At 46.4% G+C, this 18,951-nt stretch overlaps 1 protein-coding gene across 2 annotated transcripts in view; it reads left to right on the top strand.

The window, feature by feature from the left end:
* The window catches only part of LOC144829004 (uncharacterized), a 391,507-nt gene that overhangs the window by 24,834 nt on the left and 347,722 nt on the right, over positions 1 to 18,951 (top strand). For both annotated transcript variants that reach the window (XM_078687693.1, XM_078687694.1), the window contains exons 2-4: positions 8,133 to 8,219; positions 9,298 to 9,366; positions 17,305 to 17,338. In XM_078687693.1, coding sequence (XP_078543819.1) covers positions 8,154 to 8,219; positions 9,298 to 9,366; positions 17,305 to 17,338 — 169 coding nt within the window. In that variant the 5' untranslated portion in view covers positions 8,133 to 8,153. The remainder of the gene's footprint in view (positions 1 to 8,132; positions 8,220 to 9,297; positions 9,367 to 17,304; positions 17,339 to 18,951) is intronic.

Genomic DNA, 18,951 nt, shown 5'->3' on the forward strand with positions numbered 1-18,951 from the left:
TGTAGCCCTGTGATAGTAGAGTGGGCTGTGGCGGCACTCAACCAAGTAAGTGAAGGCCCCATTGCTGCCGCTTGAGATTTAGGAGCATCCACATTGCGCTTCTCCTGTGCTGCACACACCCCCAACTCCCCCCCCCCCCCCCCCCCCCCCCCCCCACGGGAGCCACTGAAGGTAGATGGCAGAGCCTCCGCGGAATGCAGGATAGGGGCACTGATGACACAGGCCTATGGACTTGGGCGGAAAGTCAACTCCATCCCTCTTGACTGCTTAACTGGGTGATCCATTCCCCCCCGGAGCTGGGGAGGGGGCTTTGCTGGTCTTGGGATTCTTTGCCAGAGGATCTTGGGGGACCGTGGCCCTCGGGGGCGATGCCGGAGGAGAGTGACCGGCAGCAGCATCATTGGTAAAGCTTTGTGAACCTATTGTGTTCCTAGGGGCGGGTGGTTGTGATAGTGGGACGGGGCACACGGCTGTAAAGGCCACCGAGAGACTCAGACTCTGCCCACATTGAGACACTGAAGCAAGGAGATGGTGGAGGTGAACTCTGATACCTCACCTCCATGAAGCAAGCTTGTGGTGCCTGAGGAAGCCCGTACACTCTTGAGAAGAGTTTGGTTGTGGCTCGGTGACCACGTGATGAAAGAAGAGCGGAAAGGTGAGAGACCCACAGCAGGGAGACTCCCGGGGGTATCAGCAAAGCACGTCAGACAGCTCAACTGCATAGGTTCCCCTGCGATAAGAGGCCACAAGAGCACGCAACTCTTGCAGCTGAACACTCGTGCTGAAAGCGAGTGTTCCAGGCAGGTCACCAGGATAGGTATGTGCAACGCGAGACAGGGTCCATGGCGGGGCTCTTTCATCCTGTTGAATCCTACATGAAATAAATACAAACTGTGATGAAAGAGAACATTTCATATAATGCGTGCAGCACGGGTACAGCTAGCACCTGAGTGTCCAACAAGAGGAAGTCTCGCACAGTTCTTTATTAGGTCTCGCCTGGCGATTCAGCGCGAAAGCGCTGTCGCCAGCAAGATCTATTTTCGCTGACTTGCCTCTCAGGGGAGACAGGAGATGGGCACGCGCAGGACGTACTGGAAATGTGAACGCGTACGTTCACCCCATACAGTCACACGCTGTGCACATCTCCTGTCTCCCTTAATGTGGGGTGAGACAGTGGCACACAGGGAATAGCCATTGTGTTTAAACATCCCCCTCACTCACCGGGCTGACTCAGGACTCCCCCCAGGCATGTCTTTCTTCATCTGCCGGTAACTCCGCTCTGCAGGCACCCTCCAGTGGAGTTTCCTTAGACTTGCTAGTCTCCTCTGTGGTGCTCCTGACTCCCGCTGGGCCTTGAGGAGTCCATGCTCACCGGGCTCTCTCCCTCATCAGCGGGTGAGGCTCGGCAGCAGGCGGGGCTCTTCACGAGCATGGGAGCCCCGCTGGCTCACACACTCGCTTGCTTCCGGCTGGCTTCACGGGCACAGGAACGCGGGGTAGGCTCCCGTCTGCTGCCTGTCTTCTTGCTCCGCCTCCGCCCCAACACAGGTTGCCTGGCTTCCTGGCCGGGCTGCGGCGGTGATTTCCTCAATACGGCGGCTGCAACACGGGATAGGCTTCCGTCCAAATTAAAGATAATAGCGGGGTGGGCACCCGCTTTTTCAACTAGTACCACTGCAAACTACAGCTTATCAACTCTGCAGGTACAGATCAACGCTGGTTATTTTGAGCGACTTTTGAAAATGTGTTTACTGCACAGAATCGACTCCGGACTAATCCCGTTTTCCCAGCTGTCTTTTAATAAAACACTTTGTTTTTTCTCTGTCCTCTTGTCTCACCCACCCCCCTCTCTCTGTTTGCTCGTTCTTTTTCATTCTGACACTTTGTCTTGGTCAATTTAGTATTTTTTCTGTCTGTGCCCCCTACCTCTCTCCCCAAGGCACTCCCAGGTCCCACCCATCTCTAGCTGCTCTTAGTTCTCGCTGCCTCTTCTCACCTAATTTCCTTCCCATCTTTCTTTCTCTCTTTCCCTTCCTGTCTCAATTCCCATGTGTCTCTTCGATGCCTCTTACAGTGTCCTCCCACCATCTTACTAGCAGGTCTCCCACACTTGCGCTTCTCCATGAGACTCTTTACCACTTTTTCATATCCCTTCTCTCTCACTTTAAACCTTCTTTGACTCCTTTCTCCCTTCACCCTTTACTCTCTCCCCACTCACTACCTCTGTTTGTCTGAGCTTTCTGAAGCAATTCACTGACAGTTTACCCTCTTGAGTCCTAAGTTTTGTCCTGTTGCTTTTTCTTTGTTTTTTGGGCATTCAGTCTGTACATTGTGTTGATTCTTCTGTTGGAGGTGAAATCGGGGGAGCTGTACTAAGCAGTGTTGTGCTACCCTTTACAATGCTTTAAACATCGTCAGATTATCACCATGCTATATGTTGCTATGTTGTGCCTTGCTAGGCCACGCTGTGCTGTACTACGATTTGCTTCCCTACACTGCAGTTTGAGGGGCTTTGCTGTGGGATTCTGTCATTTGCTAATCTCAACTATGCTTTGCCATGGCAAACTACGCTATGTTACATGCCATATTTTGGTTTGCTGTACAATACTTTGCTATGCTTTTCCATAACATGATGTGCTTTCTTATGCTATTCCATGATATTCAATGTTAGTAGTATGCTGTGTTCCTGCTTTGATATTCTATAACATGTTATGCTTTCCGATCCCATAATAGGTTGTGTTTTGCAATACTATAGCATAAGCAACCCTATGCTCCGCTTTGCTACACAGTTCTATAATAATGTATTCTCTATGTAGGGTGGGGATGGGCATCATGTACAACAGGGCAACACAGACAGGGAGGGGAGGGGAAGAAGCAGCAGCAGAAGAGACAATGGTTGAAGGGTGGGAGGTGCAGAAGCAACGGGGGTAGCATAAAGAGCAACACGGATGGGAAGCATAAAGAAAACCAGCATTTGCAATGCAATAGCTCTCGCATTTACGAGAGTTTGAGCTACTGCCACAACGTTCTCCTCCCCCGTGGTGGCAAGGTGTCTATGATGGGAGGGTGCCCTGGTACGTTGATGGTCCCAATACTCTGTAGCTCTATATTTCGTCTGCGAGTTGAAAGGGTGAGCGACTATCAGTAATGTGACATTACGTCTGACGGGATTTATGAAGTCGAACTAGTGGGTGTTTTTGTTTTTTTCCATTGAATGCTTTTCAGGAAGGAAGCCTTCGACTTGATGCGGATTGACAAAGAAATGCTGTTTCCCTTGATGAGTAACTCCGAGGCATGCCGGATACATCATTTCATAATGAATCTGGGCTCGTCTTAGTTTCTTTTTAACTGGTGCCCTGTTTTTTTTTAGCTTGCTTGGTATGGGGTCCTTGCGTGACAACATTGTGTCCATTTTGGTCACAGTGGAGGTGAGACTTTGCCTCATGGTGAGCAAGAGGTCTTTCACATCTTCATGGCTCTGTGGTACATCTGGGGGGGTGGTCCCTCCCAGTTTGTTCCGTCTCTTCCTGTTGCATACGTGACATCTTTCTAGATGCTAAGGGGAGTTTGGTTTGCTACCCCTCTGCCGGTCCCATGTCTGAGCTATGGGGGATCACACCAGCACTCTCAATTTCTCTCTTTGTAGCAGATGTGCCCCTCTCGGTGCTGCCCCTCTGTTAGTTAGCCCTGGGTGGGAGTCTAGATGGCTTAGCCTTGTAGGAGGTAAGTGATATTTCGTCTCCAATTGCCACTCTGTGATCCTCTTTCTATCGCACCCCTCCTTAGTGAGACCTGTCTTCTCGGCTGATTGGAGAGTTCCTGCATAAGGATCTCCCAATCGTGTAGCATTGCAGTAATTTGAGGCATTTTTCAATAATATAGTGTAAACGTTGCTTTTATATTATGAAATTAGTGTATGTGGTAATCCGTTGCGTCGGTCAGCCTATTGAGGATTGTCAGGCCTCCGTAGCTATTGCATTCTCCTGCATATTTTTGGACTTACAGGAGTATCTATTCTGCTTGATTATGGCCTCACTTTGCTTTGATTATTATTTGCCTTGTGTCCCTCCTTATCTCCTCTTTTCATTGTACTTCCAGTGATGGGAAGCCTCACTGCTCCCAGATGTCGCAGGCTCAAGCGGCCCCTCGCCCCGCAGTTGTGTATTTGCTGCGGTTCTTTCCAAACCTGACCGCACTTTATTGTATATGCAGGTAGGCGAGCTGATTTCATTTGGTCCCAGGCTTATGGATTACCGTTTATAAGGGGCGGCCCCTTCACTCCCAGACGCCGTGGACTCAAGCTGCCACCACCGGCGATGTTGTTTCTCTGTGCCCCTTGTTACCGTTGTGATTCCAGTGAAGGGGGAGGCCTCTCCGCCACCAGATGCTATGGCCTTGAGGCACTGCCCGCCCCTCAGGCTGTGTCGGTGTTGCTGTTCTTGCAGATCTCAGTCGCACCCGATCGTCCACGCTGGCTTGCGAGTGACTTCATCTGGTCACAGGTCTGCAGATGTCAGCAATCGTAGGTAAGGCTTCCTCGCTCCTAGATGCAGTGGGCTCTAGTTGCTGCCAGTCCACCGACATAGCGTCCACCTTAATGCACGGTAGCCACTCTGAGCTGATTGTAGCTAAATCTCTCGAGCCGGAGCGCCTCGTTGCTATCTGTTTACACCACTAGCGCCAGGTATGGTGGATGTGCTGGATTTATGTCTCAGGCTGCCGGAGCCTAACTGCTGCGCGCCCATCTTGCATGTGTGGCCCCTGGAGCGGTTTTCTAAATCCTCCACGTGAGCTTGCAGGTCCAATTGTTGATCTGTTGGGTGAATGATTTTCTGTTGTAGTTGCTCAATCTCCTCATCACAAGAAGTTTCTTCTCCTTTGATAACATCCACCTGGTCCCTGATGTCTGTCACTTCATTGGGTACCGACTGCAGTTCATTCGATAGGCCCTGCTTCCCACCAAGAGGTCATCACTCAAGCTGAATCTCACTGGGGTTCGCTTTCCTGGGAGTTAGTCTGCTTTATTAGCATGTCTTTAATGGAGCCCTCTTTCTTTGCCCATGTGGACGCCATCCTTTTGAAGCTACTGGGACTCAAGGTCTGTGAGGAGCTAAAATGGGCCAACGCTGTGCTCGGAACAAGGATCCGCTACACCTCTGACCAGGCTCCAGCCTCAAATGTCCTGCATTCGCGGCACCATTAGGTTTATCCAGTGGATTTGAATTCAAGCGCCCCTGGTGGTGCCCCAGACAGCTCCGGCCCTCTGCTATGGATGAGTTTGGGATGGAGCGGCCCCTACAGTGAGGACTGTCTCAGTTCCTCCCTTGTTGAGCTTCCTTCCCCCACCTTGATGGCTCTGGGGCACTAACCTGGGTTGACTCTTGTCCATAGCTAGGATTCCCAACCGCAGACCTGATGTTTTTGCTGTCTTCTTCCCCAAGGTAAAGCGCCTGCAGTGATTGATTGCGTCCTCCCCCTTGGTGCCTCACTGCGTTTCGGGGGCCTTTCAACGAGTTTCTACCCTCATGTCGCTATGCTCCATCGCAGCCCTTCCTCTCCCCGTACTTCATTGCTAATCTGTTTCCTCTCCCTCGATATGTGCTCTCGGTGGGCGAGTGCCGGCTGCAGTACGCATTACCTCCAACTCACCTGGCCCCAAGGTCTCTAACAAGTGTCCAGGTTATCAGCTCGGGTCACGGAGAATGGAGCTCAGCCCAAATAGCTGCTCACTCACATCAGGGACATAGACTCATCCACCAAGGGCCTTTCCTCAGCGTTCGCCTACCTCACCGGACTCCATGTTCTATTCAGCCAGTCCCACACTCCGATCTATGCTGACACTCCTCTTCTCCTAGCCGCTCTCAAGCACCCAACACCTCGTTATCTGCTCTGGGCCTTCTCACTACCAGGCCCCCCCTCCTTTCTGACTCTCACTGCTTCTCTCTGGCCCGGGCCAGGTCGCCAGATGACCCGACCTAGGAAGCCAATCTGCTGTCCTTGTGCCGATAGGGAGTTGCGGTTGCGATCACTCTGTTCAGCCTGGCCGCCCCAGGCCTACAGAGGTCGAGTCTCGTCCCTCGCTGCAGTCAGTCGGCCTGCTGTAGCACTGCCAGTTGAGGTTCTGCAGCTGCAAAACCAGGGCCCAGGGCACTCGCTTCCTTCGCAGGCACTGCTAGAGCTATCCGCTCAAACTCTCCCCCCAGGGGTGTCCGGGTTGACCCAAATGCCCTCCCAAGTGTTTTGCACTGAGAGGACTACAGTTAAGGCAGGGGGAAGGTCTTGCTTGGCTGGGGCGGAGAGATGGAAACCCACGTCCCACTCCATCGCTATCTTGGCCACGCGCCCCATGATTGGCATATTTTGATTCAATGGTAAGTTCCTAGTAAAGTGCACGGTGTATTCCAGGGCCTGTACATCAAATGCTACCAGTGGGCTTGCAGCACTGGTTGTACTACCTACATGAGTAGCCCTGTAAATGTGTCTCAGACCTACCACTGTAGTGTCTGTGCGCCCAGTTGTAAATTGCCATGTTTTACTTGCAAGTGCACCCACTTGCCAGGCCTAAACCTTCCCTTTCCTTACATGTAAGGCACCCCTAAGGTAGGTAAGGGAGTGGGCCGGGGGTTAGTACATTTCATTTCTTGGCCGGGTGTTCATAAAACCTCTACCTCTCCAGTTATTTCGATTGTACCTTTTGACCACCAATTTTTGGGCTGGGTCTGAACTGAGGTGGCGAAGTGAGCTAAAGAATGATGATGGATTCAACACAGATATGTGACTGGGGGTGAGTGACTGAAAGGTTTCAGCGCTCCGTCCATTATCTCCTTGTGTTTGCTTTGTGCACAAATTTTCGGGCGCCAGAAAACTTTTAAAATTCACCCTGGACTTTTTGCATCAGGTGGCATAACTTCCTTTATTGCTGTTGACTCGTACTCCATCTGCACTGGTCTCTCATTGACGTGGCTTGCTGATGGGTAAATTCTCCCAATGCTTGCCACATGTTTGCTTCAAATTAAATCCTGAGTCGGAATGACACGTATAACAATTTCTAAATGCTCCCACAGCATTTGTAATTCAAAATGCCTCTTGTGTACTGCCTCAAACTATGTGTAAAGTGTTGAGAGGTCCGGCTGTTACAGAACATTAACTGAGGCTTTTGAGTGGTGTGAGGTCATAGCATGTCCTGTAAGTAAGGTTACTAGAGTAAGCCATGTCACCAAGGATACAGTACTCTAGACCTGGATTTTTATTTAGCGTCATGATGCATTCTGGGAAATATAGAGTATGTGATCCACCGATACTCCATGATACTGAAATGTGGGTGCCTCGTTATGTGCTCCAAATTGTTTTCTCACATGTGTTCCCAGTGCTGTTGTTTACTTCATCCTACACCCGGTTGCTTCCTGCCTCACCCATTCCTCCATTGCAAGCCCACACAAGTCCTATTTTTTAAGAATGTTTACCTCTTTTGTACTTATCAAAAAAAGCACTTGTGCAGTTCTTTTAACAAATGTACAGGTCCAGTTCGGGTTGTTAAATTAAAAAAAGGCACTTACGTAAGTTTGGAGGCATATGTATGTAATATCACATGTATGCATACCTTCTCACACATGCTTTTCCATACAAAATAATGCAGCCCCCCTTACAGCACTCTTTTCAGCTTTTGCCGTGCTTAATCAGCATTCTTCAGTCAGTCTTAAAGGCGAAACCTATTGATTTTGCCAGTTCTGGTTTCCTCCGGTTGCAAACATGTAGAAACCACAGACATAAATTGACCACCACATAAATAATAAAGGTTACTTCCTTTGAGCCTGTTGGAGAAGGAGAGGAAATTTAACTTTGTTTCCAGACACCTCCGAACATATCACAATTGAAATCTTTACAACATGTGGGGAGTAAAAGAACCAAGGCATTTACTGATGTGACAAATTTAAGGCTTAAGTGTGCATTGACAAAAATGTTTAGAAGTTTGTACTTTCCACCAAAAAGCTACTCTTCCTCAACAACAAACTCACCTTCCCAAGTAAGCAAGAATTTAAACATGGCAAAAATTTCATGGATCTTACATTTTGTATGATAAAGTATATAATGTGCATGAAAATAAAAATGATGTTGCATTTTTTTCTCTCTAGGGTTTTAACCATCAGAGCACAATGAGCTCAAGCTCAAAAAGTGAGGATGGCGCCAAGCCTCATCCTAAGAAAGAATTTCGTTGTACGGTGAGAGCATTAAAGTTGTATTTCAGTTCAAATCGGTAAGAGGGAGGTAGGAATGCAGCAAGGTAGCATCCATTGCTTTTCTTAAATTAGTTTATGCTTATTTGCTGTTCTGTTCATGTTTACGAATAACAGCAAAATATCTGGCACAAGAAATGCTGTATTTATGGAGATCTTGGATTCTTTTTCTTTAAAACGTGGCAGCTGAACACATTCCCACAGCATCTATGAATGGTTTAAGAGATTGGCTGCTTACTAGACCAGGCGCTGGATTTGAAAATGTAGCAGCACATTGCTCTGATCAATGATAATGTTTCATAATCGGCCAACATAGCACAGGCAGGTTACATCAATTTGCTTTTTGTCTTAAGTGTGATTGTTTGATGTATGCTGGAGTACTTAAGAATGAGTGGGTGCTCAGTTGACTAGTAATTTGTCTCTGTTAGGAGGACAACATTTTTAATTTACTTCTATTTGGGTGCAATGCGTCGCTTTCAGGATTAGTCTCACTATATGTAGTGGGTACATACCTCAGATGCGGTTACATGTAGTTGGTACATACAATAAAAGTTTGAGGAATGCCATGTTGTCCTCCATGAAAAACTGGTAGCGCAAGTGGGGTGACGGCTCTTTGGATTGGTTCTTTATTTTTCTTGAGATAGAAATGGCTTATTTTCCATGACTGATAAATAGTCCAAAAGCTGCCAAATGAAATGAGGGTCTGTCAAGAGTCAGAACGTTGTAGAGGAAATGTTCAGTTTCATCTACAAGCATTCTAATCAAAGTATATAATAACCATTTTGCTGTAAAGAGCTACATTGATGTAATTTCAGATGCTTTTGACATCATTGCTTTGATGTATTCAGTTGAATTTGTGGTTAAAACATGTTCTGTTGCTAGCAGGTAACTGTGATTGGGGAAATAAGTCAATGCACAATAGATTCATTGTTCGGTTGCGGGGGGAACCTCACATTGTAGGACACCTGTGATATGGATGACATTTCATTTAAGGCAAGAAAAGTACAGTTTCCTGTTCTTGTAATTTACTCTGACTTTATGTTTTTAAAAATTCTCTGTTTAGGTGTGCAGAGTGACTTGTCTTAGCGAAATAAGCTATCAAGCACATATTCGTGGAGCAAAACATTTGAAGGTAACTTTTAACTTGTCTGCAAAATTGAGACTTGAGTCCTAAATTTGTGCTTGCTTTGTACACTTATGCCTGCCTCCATGTTGGGACAACGCAAGTATATAAATATCCCTGACTTTCTGCAGGGGGTGCATCGCCTCTCATTGTACAAGTGGGAGAAATAGACTGCCAGACAAGGGAGGCCTATGGCTGTGATAAGGGGCAAATGAGACAAATGTATGAAATAAATGCTCTCTCAGGCTGGCACATAGAATATTGAGACTCTTCAAAGCCATTCAGGCTCCTCAATGGGACTAGAACCTAACTTTCCTAAGAATTAGGACAATGAAGCTCCCATGACCAGAACGTTTATATCACTACTGTTTTGGAGCCCCACGAAAGACTTGGTGAATGACTTGCAAGATATTAAGAGGAAGGTGAGTAATCTTGGGGAATGGGTGTTCTCACTGAAAGAGAACAGAGATGCACTGGTCAAAGCATAGTAATTGAAAGGAACAGAACATATACTACAGGTGCGCCTGGAGTACTTACAGAACAGATCTTGCAGCACCAATATGCAGATCAAGGGCATGCTGTAAGATCGTTAAGGGAATGAGATTGAGGGCTAAATCGGCTGGCTCCTTGGCTCCTCACTTCTGCCAGGTGACGGTTCCGAACTGGAGATGGGTGGGGCCTCTTCGACCCAGACATGTTGTCCTTTGGACCTCCTGACCAGGGTCCCCCACTATTAACAAAAGTAGAAAATAATACAGGCTGCAGGAAAGCAGGATTGCCTGAGGTGGTCCGAACAACCCAGGGAACGTCCACACAGGATAGCGAGTATTGGTAGACTGTAGTTGGGAGATTCGAATGTTGGTGAATTAGTTTCAGCACACATTGTAGCACGGCCTGTAGCAAGACCTGGGTGGTGGTTGTAAGATCTTGGTTTATTAGTTGTAGGGAGGTAGGTATACACTACAAATAATGATCACAATCCTTGTCAGGGTGAACCCTTAAGTCAGTAAGTTAACCTGAGTTCAACCGCCTGGTAGGTATGGCACAGAGCAGACCGGATTAACTTGGAGGCAAGGTGTAAAGTATTTACCAATTACTAAAACAGTAACAAAGTCGAAATACTAAATAACAGTCCCAAAATGAATTTGAATAATAGAGTAAAATGTAATGATCCAAATGACACTAAAAACAAAGATCCAATAAGGGAAACAAGAGGAAAGATTGTTTTAAACATTTTATGTAGAAATAGTGCCAAGAAACTGTCATTGATAGGTGGTAGAACAGTACCTAGGCGCAATAGGGTGCTGACCACATTGATATGTGGGTCAGAGGCACTACCCAGGTTTGTTATCGTCAAAAGATTTTGTCCTTTTTGAGTCCCGATCCACCACATGAAAACACTTCTAAAGCACCCACCCCCACCCCCCGAGAACTTCAGAGAGGACTAGAGACTCAGAGTGGCAAGCAGAGCCAACAAGAGAGTTCAGTCCAGATGCAGTTGCCACTGGTCAACTGGGCAGCTGCAGGAAAATGCCTCTTGTGCTTGTTGTGTCCCTGTAGCTTTAACAGGAGGTCATCTTTATGACTCTTTGAGTCAACTTATGTGTCCTGGGTACAGGAGAGAGCAGGTCTAGCCTTCTAGGCTCTTCTCCTTGCTTACACACAAGTTCAGTCCTCTGCTGATCCTCCACAGGTCCAGGACTGTTCTGAAGTGGGTGCATGGAGCTGGCACAAGCTAGTGGGTAGGAATCACCTGGTGATGCCCTAACCACTGGGGTAAAGATTCTCTGGGCTAACCTTACCTACTTTAAGCTTTTTCAAGATGGCCAAAGTATCCTGCCATATTAAACTTGGGCGACAGGAGTATGTGTGGGTATGTACTATGGTAATACTATTGTTCCCTAAATCTAACACAAAAATCCAGTTTAAGGTAGTCCTTGTACCCTCAACAATCTCAGGTAGACATCTGCTGAACTCAAATCCAGCAGACCTGTCAAAAAGGCTGCAATACTGTAATGTCAACGAGAGTCGCGTGTGTGGTGCTTGTCTGGCTGGCTGGGCAAAGGAAGGGCCATGCCCATGTGTCTGTGAGTGGAAGCCTCTTTTTTTCAAGTGCGTCCCAAGTGTCCTATGAAAAACCCTAGTAGACCTGTCGCAGGATGTGACATTCAAGCAGAATTTCACACTTTACTGTGAAAGAGAATCCTCCCAGCCTCCCCTGCATATTTTATCTGGTTCAGATGGTTATCTCTACTCATTCAGGTCATCCTATTGTTTGCTCCTTGGAGTAGTTCAAACCTCACATCAGGAGAGCCATCACATGCCAGGTGACAGAAGGCACTGAAGGCTGTAGAAGCTTTAGGCAGGCAAAATGTAACTTTTCTGAAGTACCTTTTCTGTTATTATGAGACAGAATTTGACTTTGCCATTTAATTTGATTGTGTTTGACTATTAAAAATAGTCCCTAATATATTTATCTAGCTATGTTCTGGGTGGTGATGATATTTAATAAACTTAATATTTTCTCCCTATACTTACCTAATGAACAGCACACCCTGCTACTGTTAAAATAGCCCTCAGGGCCTTTTCACTGTAAGGACATTTAACACTAAACATTTACGTTTTCTGCTCCTAAGAACTATACACCCTGCCTTAATGGACAGTAAGGTGTATTTGGGGCTGACTTATTCATATGTAAAAGGAGGCGTTCGGCCTGTTAACAAGGGTTATCTCACTGGTTGAATTTGCAGTTCGTACCTGCATAGCCATGTTACTGGCGGCAGGCCTGAAGTTATTTTCTACTGCTTTGTCACTGCAGTGGGAGACCTAATGAATGCTGCTGTCTGCAAGTGACATTATACATACACCCCCTGGCTACCCTGTGGCCACCACATACTAGGAATTTATAAGTAGGATAAATATGCCAATCTAGGGTAGGGCTATTTCTTCATGTCTAAAGGAGGAGCACAAGCACTTTACCACTGGTTAACAGAAGTAAAGTGAACACAAAGTCCAGTATCCAGTAAAAAGAAATTGGGGTCAGAAAAAAAAGGCCGGGCAAGGCTGCAGAAAGGGTACATTTCCAACAGTGGTGGTTCACATTGGATCGGGCAGTGTACCTCACAGGGATCTCAAGGGACAAATAAAAAAAAAAAAATAAGACCAAGATTAGTGATGGACAACCACCATTTACAGAATTTCGATGTAGGAGGCTGTCTCTGCATCCCGGTTGGTCAGCAGAGAAACTGAGTGTTTTTGAATGCTACCCTGTTGGCCAAGTTTTGGGTTGTTGACTGTAGAAGCCCACTGTTGAGAATGATGGTGGAAATGTATAGGCAACATGATCTAGTATTTGGTCAGGGGTACAAGGGACAACATGAACAGACACATGCATGCTCATTTCCATTCATGAAACTCCCCAATACAAGGCACGTTTTCCTGGAAGTACATGGGAGCTCTTGACCCAGACGCTATCTGCCTTCAGGAGACACTACCACTACATAAGGATCAATTCCGTATGAAATATAGAGCCTACCTAATGCCATCCAATGTAAGCGCCATCTAGGAGGGGCTAGACCCAAGGTGAAGAGAGACTTGGAGAGTAGGTGTACAATTTGAGCTACTTGACCAAACCACATCGTTGATAATTGTGTATGCCCACAATGCAACGCATGACTTACATTTTTAAGGGTATCCTAAAGGAATCTGGGGAGGGCAATGTGATTGTCGTGTGGGACCTGAACTTGGATAGGAGCATGACTGGCAGGGCAGCTTTAGAGGCAATGTCCAGCGGAATTTGGTCTTTGAAGATGCATCCTCCCTGAAGATAAAGTTTTACATCTTCTAGTCCCATACACACATTTTTATTCCCTTTGGGATTACGTCTTTATGATGCAAGGGGTGTTATATAACCAAGAAGAAGTGGACATTGCAGATATATATCCGTATCATACAATGAGCATATTTAGTTGACAATTGGACAGGATCAAAAGGTGTAACTGGAGAGAGACATTGAGCTTAAATGTTAAAATTATCCGAAACCCAGTTGACCAGTCTGAAATAGTCGGGGACATAGAACAATACTACAATAGAGAAGCGAGAGCCTACCTTAGTCACTCGATGGGAAGCCCTTAAGGTGACAGTTGGGTTCTTGACCATGGTTGTTACAAGGAACTTGTGCGAAAGAAAGACTGTTCACATTGGGCAGATTAGTGGTATAGATTAAGTGTAGGGAGCTGGCTCTGTATATACTATACCAAAGTAGGGTATAGTGTACACAGACTCCAGGGAGTTAGCAGAGGCAAAATTAGATAAGTACTAACAGCTCTCTTTGTGGCACTGTGGGTGAGCAGTTAAGCCTATCAGGAGGGTGTTAGTCATTGATTGTATTCACTCAATCAAGATCTCAACACACACACACTTTCTAGAACCTAGCAGGACTTGGTACAGCTAGGTAAATGATCTTGCAATTGTAAACTTTACAGGGTAATGCAACTGGGAATGGAGTTGCAATAGTTACAGGTACGTTTGTTCTTTAAAGCTAGTTTAAATTACACCGTAATTACTGTTCATTACTTCTGTTACTTTTGGGTTACATCATTTACTTACCAGCAAACTGATAACATTTCCTTGTAGGAGCCATTGTTGTAGTATTTTGCTCCTAAAAATGTTCTGTTGAGCTGATCTTTTGGATGAAAGAAAAGTAACGTTATTGCAAACCTGAGAGAGTCTTTCTTACCTTGTACTGAAGGATTTGCGGTGTGATATCTAGGCATATCACAAAACCCTGCCCGCTCATTAATTCTCCCGCACAGCGGGAGAATTATCGCAGCGCCCAAGGAGTTAATATGCTGAGAAGTTTGATACCAAACCTCCCAGTCTTCAGTGTAGCCATCATGGTGTTGTGGAGTTTGTAATGACAAACTTCCAGCATCATATACTCTTAATGGCAGCACTACACTTACAGTGCCCAGGAATGGACTTGGGCACTGTAGGGGTACAGGGCTCATGCACCTGTACCCTCACCATTGGCATAGGGCACCCAGCTAGAGGGCTGACGGATGTATGCCAGGGCAGTGGTTTGTGGGCATAGCACACAGGGACGTGTGCCATGTCGACTCTTCACTTTGTTCTGCACCAGGGTACTCCGTCTGCAAAGGCAGTGTGTGTGTGTGTGTGTCAGGTTTCAGGGCCTCTGAAGGTGGCACAATAGGTGCTGCAGCCCTTAGTGGCCTTCTCGGGTCACAATGCCCTGGGTACCTGTGGTATCATTTACCAGGGGCTGACATGTGGCCAGAGATGCCAATTGGGTTTAGGCTTCAATGCAGTTTTTAGGGAAGGAACATAGGCCCTGGGTACCTGATTAGCAGGAGCCCAGGGCACAATCAGTCAAAGAACATCAGCAATTCAACAAAAAGTGGGGGCATGCCATGCAAGAAAGGGGGCACTTTCTCACAACCAGTTAAGTGAATTGTGTTAGGATAAGGGCGGCTGGGGCTCCTAGATGCAAGAATAGATAAATGCTTGTACAGATTAGGAGCCAGTTCTAAGTTGATGAATGGGGGAAAAGATGTAAAGGACTCTGACGCGTGTGCATGGAGAGGACACAGGAAGCAAACACTCATAATAGTCAATCTGTCATAACCCTTTAGTGCAGTCTTCTCTTAGGAATACCCCTAGTATGCCACAGGTGTTCTTTCTGGATTTTCCGTGAGCTACCGCTGACCACACCTCATTCCTCAGCTAGGACGAAGGGAGAAGAAAAGGCCAAGGCGATCGGAAAAAAGTGTTGTAGATTAGCTTGCCAGGAACTGGGAGAGAGAAAGGAGGAATAGACTGAAAAAAGGGAGAGAAGAGTTAGAAAGAAAGGAAAAGACGTTAGAGAAAAGAAAAGGCACGATTTTTTAAGAAGCATAAAATGAGGAAACTCAGTATTATCATGTAATTAGTGTTCTCTGGTTTTTATATTATTACTTTCTACCAGTGAATTGCACAGTAAATAAAACCTTTCTAGTTGCCCTGTTGTAAATGGAAACTAGCTTTGTTTTCATTGTTACAGCATCCAGAAAGGATTGGCAAGACAATGAATTTCAGATCCCAAAGTGATCTATTCACTCGCTCACTGTAACCCGGGGGAGGAGGGCAGTGGAGGTGTCTTCTTACTCTGGGTCAATGAAAGTGACTTTGATTCAGGTATAGTGCTGGGAAATGAGGGGCAGAAGTCATTGCACACACCTGCTGTGTCTGGTTCCCGAAGAATTATTTACAACAAGGGGTGGTGATGGACAGAGTCTCTGAATTAAGCAGAGTACTCTCACCCAGTCAAGAGATCAGGGCTAGATCCAACACCGTTTTTTAGCTCATTGCACCATCCCAGTTTCAGAACCTGGCTGTATGCAAATTAGTCTGTCCCTGGCCCAGTGCATCATGGGAACAGGGCAGACCAGACTACAAAAGCCAATTCTTACACTGGGAAGGAAACAAGCTTCCGGGGACCGGTTTCTGGCATTTCAGCCGTCTTCGGCCCGGCTTGCTTGAATCCTGATGGTGCAATGAGCAAGGGACTCACATCTGAGTATACCCTTCCACGCTTAGGGTGGACAAAATTATTTACAACAAGGGGTGGTGATGGACAGAGTCTCTGAATTAAGCAGAGTACTCTCACCCAGTCAAGAGATCAGGGCTAGGTCCAACACCGTTTTTTAGCTCATTGCACCATCCCAGTTTCAGAACCTGGCTGTATGCAAATTAGTCTGTCCCTGGCCCAGTGCATCATGGGAACGGGGCAGACCAGACTACAAAAGCCAATTCTTACACTGGGAAGGAAACCAGCTTCCGGGGACCGGTTTCTGGCATTTCAGCCGTCTTCGGCCCGGCTTGCTTGAATCCTGATGGTGCAATGAGCAAGGGACTCACATCTGAGTATACCCTTCCACGCTTAGGGTGGACAAAATTATTTACAACAAGGGGTGGTGATGGACAGAGTCTCTGAATTAAGCAGAGTACTCTCACCCAGTCAAGAGATCAGGGCTAGATCCAACACCGTTTTTTTAGCTCATTGCACCATCCCAGTTTCAGAACCTGGCTGTATGCAAATTAGTCTGTCCCTGGCCCAGTGCATCATGGGAACAGGGCAGACCAGACTACAAAAGCCAATTCTTACACTGGGAAGGAAACAAGCTTCCGGGGACCGGTTTCTGGCATTTCAGCCGTCTTCGGCCCGGCTTGCTTGAATCCTGATGGTGCAATGAGCAAGGGACTCACATCTGAGTATACCCTTCCACGCTTAGGGTGGACAAAATTATTTACAACAAGGGGTGGTGATGGACAGAGTCTCTGAATTAAGCAGAGTACTCTCACCCAGTCAAGAGATCAGGGCTAGATCCAACACCGTTTTTTAGCTCATTGCACCATCCCAGTTTCAGAACCTGGCTGTATGCAAATTAGTCTGTCCCTGGCCCAGTTCCCGAAGAAAGCCTTCACTCAATTCTTACTTTGCCCAGTGATTTAGTTTCCCTTTCCAGATTTATTTTTCTGGATTATCTAAAATCAGTATTTAGCCATTTGCTAAGCACATGGTCTAGTAGCTCTAGCAGAAGGCATTGCGATTTTGCGCCTTACCTGAAATTTATGCCGATAAACTAGTAATGTAATGTTCTTGTTAGTGATAACAAAATATTGAAGTCTAAAAAAAAATGTGATACATGACAGATGCAATAGTGTAGTTGCATAATGCAAACCCCCTAATCCCTTATGGCAGTTTTTCAGTATGACTGGGTTAAATAGACACTTAGTTTAGTGTTATAGTTAACACTTACTGCGTGCTATGAGTTAAATTGTACCTTTCAGTGTGTCTTTGTATTGTTTGCTGTACAAAATACATTTTATGTATTAGATATCGCTCAATCTAATAAGATGTTTTTCTTTTATTCATGTTAAAAACTAAAGGCGATGAAATCTGTACGTTCCTTCGGAGGAAGGGGTGAGTATATTTTCTTGGATTTTAAAATGTAAGCATGTGATCAAATTAGCAAGCGATAAAGGAAAGTCAAGCACTCAAAGTATTGTAGCATAGCACAGTAGAAAACCCAATTAACTCTTCACAATCTAACCCTCAGATAAACATAAATACATTTGCCATAAGAATATTCACAATGAAGGGCACTTATCTGGCTGCTGATCAGTGAAGAAAGAGGAAGTGATGTTCCTTGGGGATGTTTTTATTTGAAGAACTGTATATGTGATAGTTGGACTCTCTTCTACTTATGGAAATTGTCCTTTGCTATAATGTTATTACTTGTTAAATGGCAGTAAATATGAGCCTCAGATCCGGACACTTCATTGAGCACTGGCTGGATATGATGGCGAAAGGAGCATCAAGGGCCACCAGGCCCTCCAAGGTAGTCATTTTTCCTACCGTACCTTCTTGGTTCTTCAGATTTTCCAAGGTCCTCTAAGTGATACTCATCAGTGATATCATGCAAGGAGTCAGTTTTTTCAGAACAAGATTTTATTGTTTTTGAAGTAAGATTGCATGACAACCACAGTACTCTGAACACCGGAGGAACTGTGAGCAGAAGATCAAAATGTATAGAATAGCAATCAATACATCAGTCGAATTGAACAGTATTATTAGAAAACACCCACCCCCCCTGCCCCGTAAGAACTACCCCCTCCCGGATCCCACCCTAGCCCTGTTCATGACGTCCACACAGGTCCAAGCAAAACAGACATTTTGGAAGTGGTGATGCACTCTACCCCTCACCGGTTCTCAAAACAACTGTTCATCAGCGACATCCCGCTGTATTGGCGGCTCCAGCCACAGTCCCCTGTACTCCGCCCATCTCTTCCATATTTTGTAGTGCTTTCTGGGGCAGCCTCGGGCCTCATACACTGGACGTTCCAACCCCATACAATAATCTAATCCCTGCTTCCATACCTCTATCGGGGGAGCCCTAGGGTCCTTCCAGGCGCGGGCCACATCCCTCTTGGCTACCGTAAGGCCTAGAAATAGTAAGTGTCGTTTGTAGATGTTACAACCCACTTGTTCCAAGACATGAAGAAGGCCCAGCTGCGATGTACGGGGGAGCATCCATCCCAACACTTCATCCAAGCAGTCCCACACACGCGTCCAGAACCTCTCCAATGCCCCACAGGACCATACCGTATGCAGAAATGTACCCACCACCCGTCCACATCTCAGACAGTCGGGGGGGGGGGGGGGGGGGGGGGAAATCTTGAGCCACAATCTCTCTCTAGTGTAATAAGCTCTGTGTAAGTATTCAAATTGGATGAAGCGCAATCGTACGGCGATGGCTGCCTCTCTCGGGGCAGCGAGAGCCTCCCTTCATCTAAGTCTCCCACGTCTCTCTCCCAGATGGTCCGCAGTTTGTCCAGAGAGGGGGAGCAATGGGTGACCTGTGACTGGTAAATGCGGGATATCTTCTTATCCGCCAGTTCCCCCATAAAAAGCTTAGCTTCCAGTGGACTGAACTCCGGTAGGGAGTCTAGGCCCTCCAAAGCAGGGGAAATGGCATGTCGGAACTGCAAGTATTTGAAAAATTGAGTTTGTGGCATGTCCTATTCGTCTCTCAG

This window comes from Lissotriton helveticus, chromosome 4_1 (assembly GCF_964261635.1).
Source record: "Lissotriton helveticus chromosome 4_1, aLisHel1.1, whole genome shotgun sequence".
NCBI lineage: Eukaryota > Metazoa > Chordata > Amphibia > Caudata > Salamandridae > Lissotriton > Lissotriton helveticus.